The 15242-nt window shown below is 45.2% G+C and overlaps 2 protein-coding genes across 8 annotated transcripts in view; one reads left to right on the top strand and one right to left on the bottom strand.

Moving 5' to 3' along the window:
- Positions 1-306: 306 nt before the first annotated feature.
- On the top strand, positions 307-9531 carry HNRNPH1 (heterogeneous nuclear ribonucleoprotein H1). 6 transcript variants are annotated; one of them, XM_043585546.1, is made up of 14 exons: positions 309-431; positions 910-1038; positions 2376-2531; positions 2744-2887; positions 4377-4515; positions 5467-5645; positions 5727-5798; positions 5855-5988; positions 6130-6265; positions 6666-6725; positions 6818-6907; positions 7571-7663; positions 8133-8182; positions 8783-8987. In XM_043585546.1, the coding sequence occupies exons 2-13, from the start codon at positions 942-944 to the stop codon at positions 8180-8182; spliced, it is 1350 nt and encodes a 449-aa protein (XP_043441481.1). In that variant the 5' UTR covers positions 309-431; positions 910-941; the 3' UTR covers positions 8783-8987. The 6 variants fall into 6 exon arrangements, with proteins under 6 accessions (XP_043441472.1, XP_043441453.1, XP_043441488.1 ...); XM_043585518.1 differs by lacking the exon at positions 8133-8182 and having other exon boundaries at positions 308-431; positions 8783-9531; XM_043585553.1 differs by lacking the exon at positions 6818-6907 and having other exon boundaries at positions 308-427; positions 6666-6755.
- A 2452-nt stretch (positions 9532-11983) lies between these two features.
- Positions 11984-15242, bottom strand: part of RUFY1 (RUN and FYVE domain containing 1) — a 59461-nt gene continuing 56202 nt past the window's right edge. For both annotated transcript variants that reach the window (XM_043585511.1, XM_043585508.1), the window contains 2 exons: positions 13700-13777; positions 11984-12572 (listed from right to left, as the gene is read on the bottom strand). In XM_043585511.1, coding sequence (XP_043441446.1) covers positions 12426-12572; positions 13700-13777 — 225 coding nt within the window. In that variant the 3' untranslated portion in view covers positions 11984-12425. The remainder of the gene's footprint in view (positions 12573-13699; positions 13778-15242) is intronic.

Consider the following 15242-nt stretch of genomic DNA (forward strand, 5'->3'; position numbering starts at 1 on the left):
ACACCCCAGATCTCGGGACGGCCTTTCATATGATTACTACAGGGAATGGATTGCCGCCATTCCCCTCCCCCACTCTGGCGGGTAAGGGGACAGACCTGTTTGAAGGAAGACGCATGCGCATGAAACTAAATCATAAACGGCAGAAGCTCGAAGTTCAATAACCGCGGAATGGCGCAGGCGCAAGAAAGCCCGGCGGGTTTATGGAGGTGGGAGGGGGAATGAGCCCAAAACGCGTGCGCACAATCATATGCTGCCTAGAGGGAGGCCCGCTCATGAAATTACGCATGCGTCTGAGCTCTGTGTGACGCAAGGGGGCGGTGCGGGCACCTAGCTGCGCGTGCGCAGAGCTTGTTCAAAGGGCCTTATTTAGGTTGCGCAGGCGCCCGCTGGCCATTTCTTCTCAGCCACGCCGAAGTCGTGTGTTCAGGTAGGTGAGTGTCGCTCTGTGTTTGCTACCCAGCGGCCCCCGAGGATGTCATTTTTTCGAGGACTGCTTATCCCTAGCCCTCGGTAGTGTCTGTGGGGCCTTGGCAAGGTGCGGGCTGCCACTAAAAGCCAGAAGTAATTCGCCGAGTAGCGGCGGGGCCGCCGAGGCCTGCAGGCCGCGTCGACTCTATTGTGTGAGATGTCGGAGGAGGCGGAGCGGAAGCGGCCGCCGCCATTTCCTTGCCTCCACGCTGGCGCTAGGCCAGGGCCCCCTCGGCTTGGGGCACCGGTACTTGGTGCCCATAGCGGCTTCGGGCTCCCGGCCGTTGGCCAAAGAGGCGTTGGTGTTGGAATTGCTGGGTTTCGGGCGTCTGCACGGGCTCGCCTCATACTCGGGCGCCGCGGACCGTCGGGCGCCTCGAGGGCGGAGGGCTGTTGAATTTTAACATTTCCCTGTTCTGACGTTCATCCTTCGCCTTGCAGTCTGTTTGGACGCCAGGACCCACTAAGAGACAATGATGTTGGGCACCGAAGGCGGAGAGGGATTCGTGGTGAAGGTCCGGGGCTTGCCTTGGTCTTGCTCAGCAGACGAAGTGCAGCGTTTTTTTTCTGGTGAGTTTGAAGCGGAGGCGGGAGTTCGGGGCCGGAGCCGGCGGACGGGCAGGCGGGCCGTGAGGCGGTCGGGCCAGGGCGGGGCGGGGCGGGCCGGGCCTGGGGCGCCCCCTGGCGGGGCGCGGGCGGCAGCCGTTCCCTCTGGGCTGCTCGCGCCCCGCCGGCCGCTGTTACGCAATGGAAATTGCGAAAGCCCCGCCCGCCCTCCGAGTCCTCTGGGGGGGGAGTGCGGCCTCTCTGGCTGATTTTTTTTTTTGTTTTGTTTGTTTGCTTTACCTACGTTTAAGCACTAGTCTTCTACGGCTATCTTTTCGAAAGGATAAATGGGATTTCTCTCTTCATCTTGAGAAAATTGCCCAGTTGCTGGGCAAACAATACTAACATTTTGCAAAACCTTGAAGTGTAACAACTTACTCCCAGTTTTGGTATATTCTTGAAGCAGGGTATTTGACTTCAGAAAGTTAAAATGTCACTTGTTAATTTCAGACAATTTTCCAAATCAAGATTTGGTAATTGTGACGAGTTCTTGCTCATTCTAGTTCTTAATCTGGCTCACTTTACAGTTGAGGACCCTGAAGTCCAGGGAAATTTACTTGTCTGTGTAGCTCTTTTCCAGTATGTAGGTTTTCTGAATAATTTCTACTAGAATGTCCTTGTTCTCATTGCTAGTGTGAGTTTAGGCTGATAAAGATATATTTGGAAGAAATTTACAGGTTTTGGAAGGACACTTGTAGTATTGACTTACTGTCTGAATTTAGCCTGGGTAACGGAAAACGACCTGTAAAACGAGAACCAAGTACACTGGAAGCCACCTTGCGGTGAGCAAGACTGAGTTTGGCTTCAGCTGTGCAACTTGGAGCATTTTAGCTTGCTAACATTGATCCCCACTTAGGTGAGTATTGGCCCTGCAAATTTGGATTCACAGGAGAAATTGTAATGTTGCTGCTAGTAAGGTAAAACCAAGTGCCCTGGACCAAAACTTGAAACAGTACCCAGAAAATGCCATAAAATCAAAGTCCAGACTTATTTTATGAGGGGTTTCAAAGGATGTTCAATGGAGAAGACTTGGAAATCAATTTTGTTAAACTGGATTTTGGGTTTTCTTGAGGTAATGTATCATCTAGGGAGTAAGGAAGTTTGGGAGAAGTTAATGGCTTAAGTTCTAGAAAGCGGCTCTGGGATTTGGTAATAATGCTCATTCTAGGCTTTGCAAAAGCTCTGTAGCGGAGCATGAATAGGCGTTTCATCTGTATCACCCAGAGGTGGTTTTTTTTTTTTTGTTCTTGTTTTTTTGTTTTTAGTTTTAAATTCTGTATTAACGGTTGTTTTCTTTCCAGACTGCAAAATTCAAAATGGGGCTCAAGGTATTCGTTTCATCTACACCAGAGAAGGCAGACCGAGTGGCGAGGCTTTTGTTGAACTTGAATCAGAAGATGAAGTCAAATTGGCCCTGAAAAAAGACAGAGAAACTATGGGACACAGATATGTTGAAGGTTTGATTTATGTTGCCCTAGTAACAGTAAATAAAAACATTAAACACATAGAGCTCTATCTTACCCCTTCTGAATTTTAGGTATTTGACCGCATGGAAATGGTCATCTAAGGGAGTTTATGGCAGCTCTTCCTAGATTATCTAAAGACCCAGGAAGTCTGAACTTCATTCTCTGACTTTCCAAAATTGACTAATTCTAAGCACCTCTTTCAGTATTCAAGTCAAACAACGTTGAAATGGATTGGGTGTTGAAGCATACTGGTCCAAATAGTCCTGACACGGCCAATGATGGCTTTGTACGGCTTAGAGGACTCCCCTTTGGATGTAGCAAGGAAGAAATTGTTCAGTTCTTCTCAGGTATGTAGTTGTGTTTGTTGCTGAGCAGTGAGTTCTGGCTAGCTTCTGGCAACATGTGATTTAATAGACCTTAAAGTTGAGTAGCTTAGATATTTAAACAGGTGTGAGTATATACAGGTGAATTAAATGTTTTCTTCTTCCTGGAGACCTTCAAATAATTTAAGCCCATCTTAAAGGTGGAAATTAAGTACTTTGAAAATGCTAACTTTGCCTATATTTAGTATTGTAGTTCAGAGTAGATCTTTGAGGATTGTCCTCAACAGCTTAACTACTTCCTCACAATGCTGTTCAGCAAAGTACTTCAAGTTAAAGGTAAGATCCCTTAACATTAGATTAGTTTGAGTTAGGTTGTTGTGATTTATGGCAAGTGCCTATGTTTTAAGACAAATTGGGTCATGGGCCCAGAAACGTCTCTAATGGCCTAACTCTTAGTGGGGAAAAAAAATACGGAAGCAACTGGTTGTTGTAGCCAGGGAATTATGAACTTACTTAAAATCTAATGTAAGAGTAGTTTGAATGTAGTCTCATTGTCTGAAATAAAGAAAGTATTTTGAAACTGTTCTGGGCCTAAAGTATTTGAATGTTTTTATGCTGAAGAGCTGGTAAAATTGCATGTGTAGAAGAATGTTAGATCATATATTTTAAGTACTATTTTAATACTCATGTGATAAGTGGAATTAAGAAATCCTTTCATGGTTCAGTATAGTATGTATGAAAATCTTGACTTAGATATGTATCAAGTCCTAATATTTTGCCAGAATTCTTGAAATCAAGTCTGCTTTGATTGTTTTTGTCTAAATTGGTGAGAATTGAATGCTATCTGTCAACGTTAAATATGAACATAATTTCATATCTTCTAGGAAAGTGCTTTAAGCCCTTTTTGTAAGCTTGGGAATGTATCCACGGAAAGGATTTTTCATAGACGGAATTTCCAGAAGTGAATCATACTACTATTAGAGCATAAGAGTGCATGATTGTGCTGTGTAGATCAGTTGTTTGTTGAAAAGTTTAGATTGTATGTTTGTCAATTATATGACTTAAGCAATGTTTCAATTTGTATATGAAATGTTTAAATGTGTAATTTTTTTTAAAAGTTGAAGTTCCACTAACTTAGAACATTGAAATATAAATTGAGGTAAAAGGTGTTTTTAGTAACTGTTGTATTTAATGCTTGAAACTTTATTAAATTCTTGTGTAATTCTCAACATTAATTTGCATAGATTAGAGTGTTAATTGTTGAATTCTTAATGCATCCTGTGTTCAAGTTTTTTTCTTACATACTGTGCCATGGGGTGTGTTAAGAATTGAGTTATACTTTGTAATAATGGAACTTCATATTACAATGCATATGTAAAAAAGTACTTGTTGAAAGCATACCGTTCACCTAAAGTTAAAATTCTGGTTTATTTAAAGCTATAAGAAGAATCATTTCTGGGCTTGTGATGTTAATATTGCCCCCCTACTGGGGTTATTTGTCCTTGGGTTGAAGGGTTGGAAATCGTGCCAAATGGGATAACATTGCCGGTGGACTTCCAGGGGAGGAGTACGGGGGAGGCCTTCGTGCAGTTTGCTTCACAGGAAATAGCTGAAAAGGCTCTAAAGAAACACAAGGAAAGAATAGGGCACAGGTGGGGATGGATGGTTGGTTGGATTTGTCACTTTTCTTATGGTAAACAATTAAATCCATATTCTCTCTGCTTAGAAGAAAGAAACCTATTTTCTAGTCCCAATTGATGTTTTGCCACAATTTTCAAATTCCCTATATTAAAGTCCCATAAAGCATTGAGATTAAAGTTTAGGTTTTAAAATTGTCCCCAGTTAATTTGGTCTCCCTTACGATACTGTAAGATTCCAAGATTCCTAATTCTAATCAATAGAGTTGAGAGACTATGGCTTTAAAAAATGTTAATGCAAACCTGGCTTTAGCTGTAATAACACCCACCTAGTAAATTAATATTACCATAAGAAAATGTGATACTTTCTGATCTTGTTTTTAAAGTTGAAATGCAACAAACTTTTTCTTGCTGTATAAATATTCTGCATATGTATTAATAAGCATAGCTTTCAAGAAATTGTCACAAAAGGTTTTATTCTCTTTGCTTGTGACTATTTTTCATTGAAGCATGCGCTTACCTATGCTGATTTCTACTAAAAGCATAGGCCTGGGGTATTATTGGCGAAAGAAAATGTGTAGTGTGGGCTAGACTGTTGGTGGAGGCTGGCTTTTTAGCCCACTTGCTATACATGATGCCAATGGATTTAAGACATGAAATGTTGAAAGTTGAGTGGAATTCTTTCCCTCCTAAAACATTTATTTGTAGTACTCCTCTCTACCCCTAAGGTTGGGCTCTCTGCCTCAGAGGAGTGAGTTATACTCTATAAATACAATTTACATTAAATCTTACAATTGAGTGAATTTCTGGTCATTGCCTATGCAAATATAAGAAATCTGGCTTTAAATATTAGTCAGTTTCATGGCTATGACTACATTGTTTTCTTGTGTAACTAAATACCTGTATGAAATGAACTAATGTTTTTTCTCCCTTCCCCATCCCTTTCCTTCGTGAACAATGCTTTAGGTATATCGAAATCTTTAAGAGCAGTCGAGCTGAAGTTAGAACTCACTATGATCCACCACGAAAGCTTATGGCCATGCAGCGGCCAGGTCCCTATGACAGACCTGGAGCTGGCAGAGGGTATAACAGCATTGGCAGGGGAGCTGGCTTTGAACGGATGAGACGTGGTGCTTATGGAGGAGGTATGTCAATATGCAGATATCACAAGGTCTGTTGTTTGTGTAACTGTTTTCATTTGATTGATTGTACTTCTTGTCTTCCAGGTTATGGAGGCTATGATGATTATAATGGATATAATGATGGCTATGGATTTGGGTCAGATAGATTTGGAAGAGGTAAGGTAAGAATTGAATTTCTCAACTAAAGGATACTTACACTCTTGTCCATCTAGACCTCAATTATTGTTTTTCAGGAATGTCTGATCACAGATACGGGGATGGTGGCTCTACTTTCCAGAGCACAACAGGACATTGTGTACACATGCGGGGATTACCTTACAGAGCTACTGAGAACGACATTTATAATGTAAGTGTAAGATAAATTTACAGGTTGTCTATTTCAGGAGAGCATTAAAAACTTGGTTCTTAGTCTAAGTGAAACAGTACGCTATAAATTTGTTTTCTAACAATAGAGATTTGACTTATTCTCTGAAATGCTTATATTTAGTTCTTTTCACCGCTGAACCCTGTGAGAGTACACATTGAAATTGGTCCTGATGGCAGAGTAACTGGTGAAGCAGACGTCGAGTTTGCAACTCATGAAGATGCTGTGGCAGCTATGTCAAAAGACAAAGCAAATATGCGTAAGTGAGATTTAAGTGTCTAGGCCGGGGGTCTCTACAGATGGTTGAGTGACCAGTGTTTGTGATAGAGAAATAGTAGGGATGTATGAGAAATTCGGTCTGATAATGAGTTAGTTCTTTGGTTTGTGTTTAAAAAATGGGGGTTTAGTGGGATTGGAAGGGGTTTGTGATGAGAACATGGACTTGAATTATAGCCTTAATTGACTTAATTTAGATGAATGTTTAAATCAAAAGGCTGGTTTTTGAAATGTGCATAGTCCAATTGCCTGAGAAGCAGCTAGACTTTTTTTTACCAAAAGTATTTGAAGTTCACAGATCTACTTGTTTAAGAACTTAAAAGTGCTTCTCTCTCTTTCTTTCACCAACAAACACTTTCAAACTTTTTTTTTTCTCATTTCAGAACACAGATATGTAGAACTCTTCTTGAATTCTACAGCAGGAGCAAGCGGTGGTGCTTACGGTAGCCAAATGCTAGGAGGCATGGGTTTGTGTAAATATCACTTTAGTGTCTTTTTTTTAAGCTAACCTTGTATGCCTTTTCTCTCATTTCAGAACACAGATATGTAGAACTCTTCTTGAATTCTACAGCAGGAGCAAGCGGTGGTGCTTATGGTAGCCAAATGATGGGAGGCATGGGCTTGTGTAAATATCGTTAGTTTTTTTAAAAACCAAAACATATCTATATAAGTCGATTATATAAGTTAAGTTAATTTATATTTTAATGAGTTTAGCATAATTAAGTTAGGCAAAGAGTTTTCAATTTGAATTTTGTCTGGCTTATTTAAATCCTTGTGAGTTAATGTAAAAACTGTTTAGATGACTAGTTTTAAGTACTTTTGGGGGAGGGGATGGCAGAAACTAGTTTGGTTGTCTTTATGAAGTATAAGTCTAAAATTAACTAAAAAGCACAGGATGAATAAATTCTTGGGCATAGTTGGGCATAATTAGGTGTTCAGTTATACCTGTGTATTCATATAACCTTACTGTATAAATTATGGGGTAAAACCCCACTAAATCCAGTTAAGCAGTATCTTAAGGTCTTCTCAAAATGCCTCTACTTTATGGAATCATGTGCATTTAGTCCTGCTGATGTGCATACTTGTTGGCCTTTTGGTTTATAAATGTTTGATTAGTTCATACGATGGATAGGTAGTTTTGGTCATAGGCAATAGGCAGAAGGAGACAGAGGATTATAGTAATATAAACTCAAAACTGGAAAATCATAGATTTAGAATTACAAGCCCGGTACCACCAGGTACCACATTACATATGGCACAAGGTTCTAATGTTCTCTTAACTTAACAGCAAACCAGTCCAGTTATGGTGGCCCAGCCAGTCAGCAGCTGAGTGGTGGTTATGGAGGCGGCTATGGCGGCCAGAGCAGCATGAGTGGATATGGTAAGTGTGTTTTTCTGTATACTTGAGATAAGTTTTAGGCAGGTTTCTTTAGTTGGGGGAATATGCAGGCTTCTTTTTGGTGAAATTGGGGTTAATAAATAATATGCTTTTGATCCAAATGTAACTTGTTCTTTTAATAGCTTAATTTTCAGAACCAATCTTTGGGAGGGGGAAGTGTTGTATAAATTATTAGTCATTGCACCTTGGAATAATGTCGAGCCAGAAAACATCTGCCTCCATTTATTAAAAAAAATTGTTCATCTTTTTTTTTTTTTTCTGTCTTTTCGTTAGCATTAAATCCATTTTAGATGGAGGGAGAATTTTATAAAGTAGAATGGTGGTTGGGTTCAGGACCGTATTTACTAGTCAGTTTTATCCTAGGATTGCTTTTATTTGATTTTTTTTTTCAATTGGTCTAAAGAATGGTGATTTTGGTATTATAGTCTTACCCTACAAAATCCTTTTGCAGACCAAGTTTTACAGGAAAACTCCAGTGATTTTCAATCAAACATTGCATAGGTAAATATTTTCTCAAAAAATATAATTTAAATTCCCAATAGCAAATACTGATATGTTGTAATAACACTATTTCTATAGCAGTCAATGGCTCTGACTTAACTCCATGGAGGCTGCCATTTTGGGCACAGTGAGTTGCCTTTAGTCCAACTTTTGTCGTCTCACTTCCTGCCCACCATGAATAGGAAAAGCAAGAGACTGCCCCTGACCTCCCTATTCATATATGCCATTCGATGGACACATTGTGAATGTTTATGGTAAAATTTTTTTTTTAAAATGCCTTGTTTAGCTTTAAAAACAACATGAAGTAATTTTGCAATTTTTGAAAAACACTAGTTTTCCTTTAAACTTAATTTTCTATGTTGATCCTGAAGCATCCAATTAAATGGTAGCACGAGAGTCTGGCAAGTTGGTACTGCAGAGAAAAGGGGTTAATTGAGACTTGTTTGGAGTCGGGAGTCCCCTTTCCCAAACATGCTTCTCGCCACTTGGACAGCAGCCATTTGTACTCGTATACTTTTTAAACTTTTTCTTGGAATGCTATATTTTATTTGACTGATAATCTGATAATTCTCCTGACTTGTAATATTGATCTCTTTGCAGGCAGCCAAGGAGCAGTGAACAGCAGCTACTACAGTAGTGGAAGCCGTGCATCTATGGGAGTGAACGGAATGGGAGGGATGTCTAGCATGTCCAGTATGAGTGGTGGATGGGGAATGTAATTGATCCTGATCACAGACTCTTGGTCAACATTTTTTAAAGAAAAAAGTTTAACAGTTTTGCAATACAAGCTTGTGATTTATGCTTACTCTAAGTGGAAATCAGGATTGTTTTAAAGACTTAAGGTTCAGTATTTTTGAACACAAACTTTCATCTAGGATGTAACAACCGAGTAAACTATAACTGTTAAACAATTTTCAGCTTTTCTCTAGTTATATAGTAGGATGTACTTAAGCAGTAAGTGTATTTAGGTTAAAGCAGTTGAATTATGTTAAATGTTGCTCTTATACCACATTACATTGAACACTGTTTGGATGCATGTTGAAAGACATGCCTTTTTTTGTAAAACTCAATATAGGAGCTGTGTCTACATTTAAAAGTGAAAACATTTGGCATGTTTGTTAATTCTAGTTTCATTTAATAACCTCTCTAAGGCACGTAAGTTTTTTTTTTTTTTTTTTAAGTTAACGGGGGAAATTTGAGACGCAATACCAATACTTTAGGATTTTGGTCTTGGTGTTTGTATGAAATTCTGAGGCCTTGATTTAAATCTTTCATTGTATTGTGATTTCCTTTTAGGTGTATTGCGCTAAGTGAAACTTGTCAAATAAATCTTCCTTTTAAAAACTGCACTTTGTCTTGTCTATACTTCAGTGTCATGTGGACTGTTTCTTGGTGCTCTATTCCTGCCCGGGGCGTAGGTGACAGTGGCTCACATCTTTGGCTGTGGCAGAGAGGCTCGGCAGTTGAGGCTGTTGTGTAGATGTCGTCAGACTTCCCTCCAGTGCAACTGAAGGTAAATCTAGCTTGTGGGGCCCTTGTGGAAGGGCTGTGTGTTTGGCCTGGCTGCGTAGGACCTAACCTGAGCTGCCTCTGACTCGCTAAGCGCTTGCGTAAAACATGGAGAGGCAGAAGTGCTCACTGCATGTTCTGCATGTTCGCGGAGGCCTGCAGCAGGCCTGGCTAAGAAGGAAGTGCCAGGGGTGGCAGGTGGCTGACCAGCAGCCACCCTTCCCACTCTGATGGCATCTCTTGAGTTTTTGCTTACGTGGGGTACGGGAGGTCTTCTAGAAGGAGCTAGCCCTCTTAAAGGTGTGATTGTCTCAAAATTCCTTTAGTACATGCTTAACACTGCAGACTCCGCTTAAGCCAAATTGAGGATTTGAAGCCACTTGTGTCAGTGCTGAAAATCTCTTTTCATCTTGGGTGAGGTTTGGTTACAATCCTAGGTGTTTCTAAGCATCTGTAGATGGCAGCATTGCACAAACGTGTGCAAAAGGCCCTGCAGATGTATTGTGCTGCATCCCCTCTGTGGAGGATGGTGCTATCCCACATGGTGGAGGGGAACAACTTGCCATCAGCCTGGGGCACACAAGTGTTCTTGGAATCCTTAGCCTGTCTTCAGGTTTAGAGAAATAATTTGCAGGGGAGGCAGCCTTGAGCTTCTGCTGTGTTCTGGACTTCACACTGCCCCTAGCATCTTGGCTGAGTTATTCAGTGTCTGTGGAACTGACCCCTGTTAATGAGAAGGCTCAAGGAAGGTTGCTTGTCTGGCTCTTTAAGTTGTTTTACGTAAGGAATGTCTTTGTTGAGTAAAGGCTCTTTGGAGGTAAAGGGGACGGCGGGAGTAAGGCTAAGCTAATCCAGAACCATTTGGCTTTTGAAAAGGGAGTATTTAACCCACCATCCTGGTTCTTTGGAACCTTGTGTTCCATGGACTTGAACCAAAACCACCTGGGTGCTTGTTAGACCAGAACCTCCAGGTGCTGTTGGGAGGTGGCATTCTAACAGGACACCCTTCTTCCTGGCTAATTAACCTGTGCATTTAAGCTTGAGAAGCATTGCCTTAGACCACTGTCCCTCATTGCTCGGGTTAGGAAGGTCACCCCACCACAGCCTGAGGATTCCAAAGTTCAGGTGCATATTTGATGTGACGTGGATAGAAAAGTTGTCTCACTGCAACTAAATATTTGGTAACTGGCAAAAGGGTCCTTTGAATAATGTCTCAGTATCTTGCTTGTTGGGTGGAGAGGGGGAACATTCTACTAAGTGGTCAAAACAGGAGTCAGGTATTTTCTGTGAGGGCAGATGAGAGCCCATAAGTGAGGTGATGATGAGCCCAAGGCTCCCCAGTGAGCTGGAATCCAAATTGGGTGCACTGAAAACTGGGTACCGCTCTGATGCCAGACCAGTGTGGAGTATAGTTCAGGATGTAAGCATTATGGGAACGGCTGAGTGCTGGAGATTTTACTAAAAAGCTGCTCAGATGAAGCATCCCTCTTGGCAGCTGCTTTCGCTGCCATCGTACTTCCTGATAGGATGTGAGAACCTGCAGCTCCGAAGGAATGTTGCTCTGGAGCTGGGCGTGTGTATCGACCCAACCTTGCAGAGCTGCCCAGATCTCTTCCCCCCCCAACTTCCCAACCCCACAGATGTGTTTAAGGGAGCAGCACATATGGAATCTGAGCCAGCCTGTGGGGGAACTTTCTGCAGGGTAAGAGCCCAGGAAGAAGAGGGAGAGCCAGGGCCTCGAGCAGGGGCTGGACAGCTAAGCATGCCAGGGGACTTACGGGGAAAGTGGGGACTGAGCAGCCAGCACTGGGAGTCCACTGAGGGCTGGAGAAGGCAGAGGCTCTGCAGATGGATGGATGGACAGGTCTGGACAGCATTACAGCACTTGTTTCATTTCAGACCCCTGGCTGGGGGCAGGGGGTGGGGTGAGCATGTGCTGAGCCCAATTTCACAGCTGACTGCACCTGTCCTAGCCCTACTTTTGAAGTTCGTGAATGACTATCTGGTAGGTGCCTCCCACAGGTATCTCCTGCAATCCACTTGCATAAAGGAACAACTTCTGAGCTTTGGTGATGGGCGTGAGGTCACTTCCTCTGTGCCTGTTGGTGGACTTAATGGCCTATGTCGTACTCAGCTCACTGGACAGGGCACGGCCTGTACCAGAACCCAGCAGGCTCACCTCAAAGGCAGCTGCCCTCCTTGAGGGCCTTTAGTCCTGACATGGGGGCTGCCCAGAGGCTGACCCTGACCTCTGTGACACGGACACGAGTGCCTATGCTTTCTGCACCGGAGTGAAAAATAAATGATTTTATTGCAGGTCCAAAGACACATATTAACAAGGGTGTGATGTGGCAAATCTCTGGCTTCTGGAGCAGGGAAGGCACGGTGCGGGGGGGGGGGGGGGGCGGAACTGGTTGCTCGTTATACTAGTACGACTGCCATAAAACCGGACAATTTTTTTGAAAAGTGAAAAATGACAGTAGCAAAATCATGAAGTTACACTGGAGCCAAAGCCAGTGATGTAGCCAAGTGAGAAGGAAGCATCCAGATAGGTTAGCAGATAGGTTAATTCCATACAGTCCGGAAAGGAGAGGCGTGTACCTTCCATTCCGCCATGCTGTGTGCACAGCCGGCCAGGATCGCGTTCCTTCCTGCTTCCCCAACCCCTGGGCATCCCCCGAGACCCACAGAGTTTGGCACTGTTCTGAGGCTGCCTCGCCGACGCCCTGTGTGCTTAGGAGCCAGTGGACGAGGAGCAGCGCTGCAGGAGCAGCGTGTGGCAGCTGTCGCACACACGCACGGGCTTGGGGTAGGAGGGCAGTGCTAGCTCGTTGCTGGAACACGTGTTGCAGAAGATGTGGCCGCAGTTACGGCAGTGGTGCTGCAGGACAGAGAGACCATCATGGTGTGCTGTGCTCCCCCATCCGTACACCCACTTTGTTCTTACAGCCTTTGGGGGAGGGATCTTAAAACCTAAGGCAGACTTGCAGATGTGTCAGTTTGGAAGGGGTCCTTGCAGACCTTCGTTTCTACAGTCCTGTGCCTCTGTGCCTCTAAGGTCTGCAGAGTGGTGGTGGAGGGGCATGCGCTTGTATGAATCAGGCTCTTTTCCTTCAGAATGTGTTTACTGGAGTTGGGGGCCCTGGTTCAGTCCCTGCAATCCCTGCACCCTGTGGTGGGACCCCAGGTTTCTTTAGCCAGCCAGCCCCTCCTGATGGGTGTCTTACTTTGTGAAGAACTGCCTAAGCCTTGGGCAGAACGCCAAGACCAGGATCCATGTAGAAATCTGTCATTTCTGCCAACAGCCCAACCCCATCAGGCTAGACAATGAACCTCTGCCAGGCCGTTCACAGGTGGGGATGGAGAGGCCCTAGTGTCCAGCAGGCCTTGTGGAAAAGCAGGATTTCAACGGTAGCCTCGGGAGGGCTGTTTCTACCTCTGGACCTACTGCAAGGCACTAAGGTTTGGGAGTTGTACTTTTCCACAGAGAGGCCATTAGCCGGGACTGGTGAGCATGTGCACCTGTGTAGTAGTGGATGGGGTACTGTGGGCTGTAGAGGTTTCCAATTTTGCTTGGCATCTATATCCTGCCCCTATCATGCCAAACTGGTCACTCAAAGCCCTGTCAACCCTGGACCAAAGGTATAGGACCTTCTGTTCCTGGAGCCTGAGGGCAGGCTGTACACTGGCAGAGGCAGACTTACCAGGGCACTGGCCCTGCCCAGATGCCAGTGAGCTTTTGGTGCCACTTGGGGGCCTGTCCGGAGACTCGCTGCTCACCGGTTCTCTAGAGATTGTTTTTGCCTCACTTTGCCAGATGTTGGTCCTGTTGCTTAAAATGAATTTTCAATGATCTGGTCACCTAGACTAGCTCTGGGCATGAGCTGGGAAACCATCTCCGTGGGCCAGCAGACCAGCAAGTGTGATCACAGTGCGGTGGCCCCTGTGGGACTGGGGGTGGGAGGGGAGCCCCACCTGTGTGAGCCAATGGAGGGCCACCCCACATACCTTTCTTCGGGAAATGGAGAACTCCTTTTCACACTGCTTACAGTGCGTTGCTTCATCGTCTTTCAGCCAAGTATGGCCCTGGGGGAGGAAAGACCACCACAGAATCCCAGTTTACAGCCTGGCTCCTGATGGACCTTTGCCCAATGTCAGTGGCCTACCACTTCTCTAATAGCACCTTTTGAGGGACAGCCACTTTACGCTAGATAGGGCCTCCTAGGGCCTCCCTGCCCGGACCACAGCTCACATGCTGCAGACCGTCTGCCCTCTGGCCCTGGCTTTCTGGCCTGCAGCCAGATCCCCCAGCTTCCCGGGAACCTGAGCCTTCCCCACCCTCTTTGAATAAATGCCCTTCGGCTGAGGTAACAAGAGTCAGGATCTGATGCCTGCAACCGGATCCTGGCTGAGACATTCTCCAGTGTCCCCCTGCTGAGACATTCTCCAGTGTCCCCCTGCTGAACTGGCAGGAGGGAGAGGGGCCAGACTGGTCAGCCAGACCAGGTCTGTGATGGCAGTCCCTGCTGAGACAGAAGGCAACGTGCCATGGGATGGGAGGCCCTTCTCCACATGCTGAGCCCCCGACCCTCAGAGCGAGGCGGGGAGACAGGAGTCTCCAGTCTACAGAGGCAGCCGCCACTCTGAAAGCTCTTTCTAAAGGACAACCAGGAGGTATGATTTGTTCAGCTGCAGGGACTGAGCTTTCAAAGGGGCCAAAGACCTGAGAAACTTTTCTGGCTCCTTAGCCTCTGGTGGATGTCACTTTCTTGGTGACAGAGTGACCCTAAGAGCTGTAGCGTGACCACGCCCAACAGCTCCTTCCTCGAGTGCTGCTGTCACTGTTGGACATTCCAGCAGTTTTTCAGGGACAGAAAAGCAGCTCACAGCGATCTGCCCTAAGGCGCTGCCTACCTGCCAGGGCGGGGAAGGTGCATGATGTTAAGTCAGGGCTGCCGTAAGCTGCCGTGACAGTTTGCCTCTGCCCTGTGTGCACTAGGGTCTCCATCCAGCAGAGGCCGCAAACTCCTGTCCCAGGTGGGTGGTCCCTTCTCTGAACTGTCCCTGTCCCGACCCTAGTGGGCCAGCCTGATGCCCGTACCTAGTCACCTGGTTCCCACGTTCCAGCTCTCCGTAGGTGGGTGCATCATCCTGCCCTCCCCAAGGTGGTCCAGAAACACAGCCCAGCTCAGGGCTTGAATGGTCCCCAGAAATAGCAGGGTGGCCTCCGGCCCCTCACTTGCAGGGAGAGGTCTCACACTCCCTATTCAACAATCCCTGGATCTCTCTGCCACTTTGTGCTTCCTCCATTTGGGCACCTGTGTGGCAAGCCTGGGGTGGAACTACAGCTGACAGCTGAGGAGCCTGGATCCAGACCAGGGTTCTGGGCTGGGCTCGCCGCTCAGCAGCACCACCTCTCACCAGGTCACCTGGCTCTGAGCGGCACTTTCTGCTCTGTGAACAAGTGCTAACCGCCACTGAAGCCTCAGCTGCACACGCTCACCTGACTTGTGGCAAAACCCAAGAGCACATGGGGCGTTCGCACTAGCTG

This window comes from Prionailurus bengalensis, chromosome A1 (genome assembly GCF_016509475.1).
Source record: "Prionailurus bengalensis isolate Pbe53 chromosome A1, Fcat_Pben_1.1_paternal_pri, whole genome shotgun sequence".
Taxonomy (NCBI): domain Eukaryota; kingdom Metazoa; phylum Chordata; class Mammalia; order Carnivora; family Felidae; genus Prionailurus; species Prionailurus bengalensis.

Bases quoted from the DNA above. Each gene is read 5' to 3' on its own strand.
- HNRNPH1 (XM_043585518.1), top strand. From the start codon at position 942: ATGATGTTGGGCACCGAAGGCGGAGAGGGATTCGTGGTGAAGGTCCGG. The intron at 2,532-2,743 runs GTTTGATTTATG...CACCTCTTTCAG, and splicing joins GGGACACAGATATGTTGAAG to TATTCAAGTCAAACAACGTT. The intron at 6,726-6,817 runs GTAGCCAAATGC...CTCTCATTTCAG, and splicing joins AGCAAGCGGTGGTGCTTACG to AACACAGATATGTAGAACTC.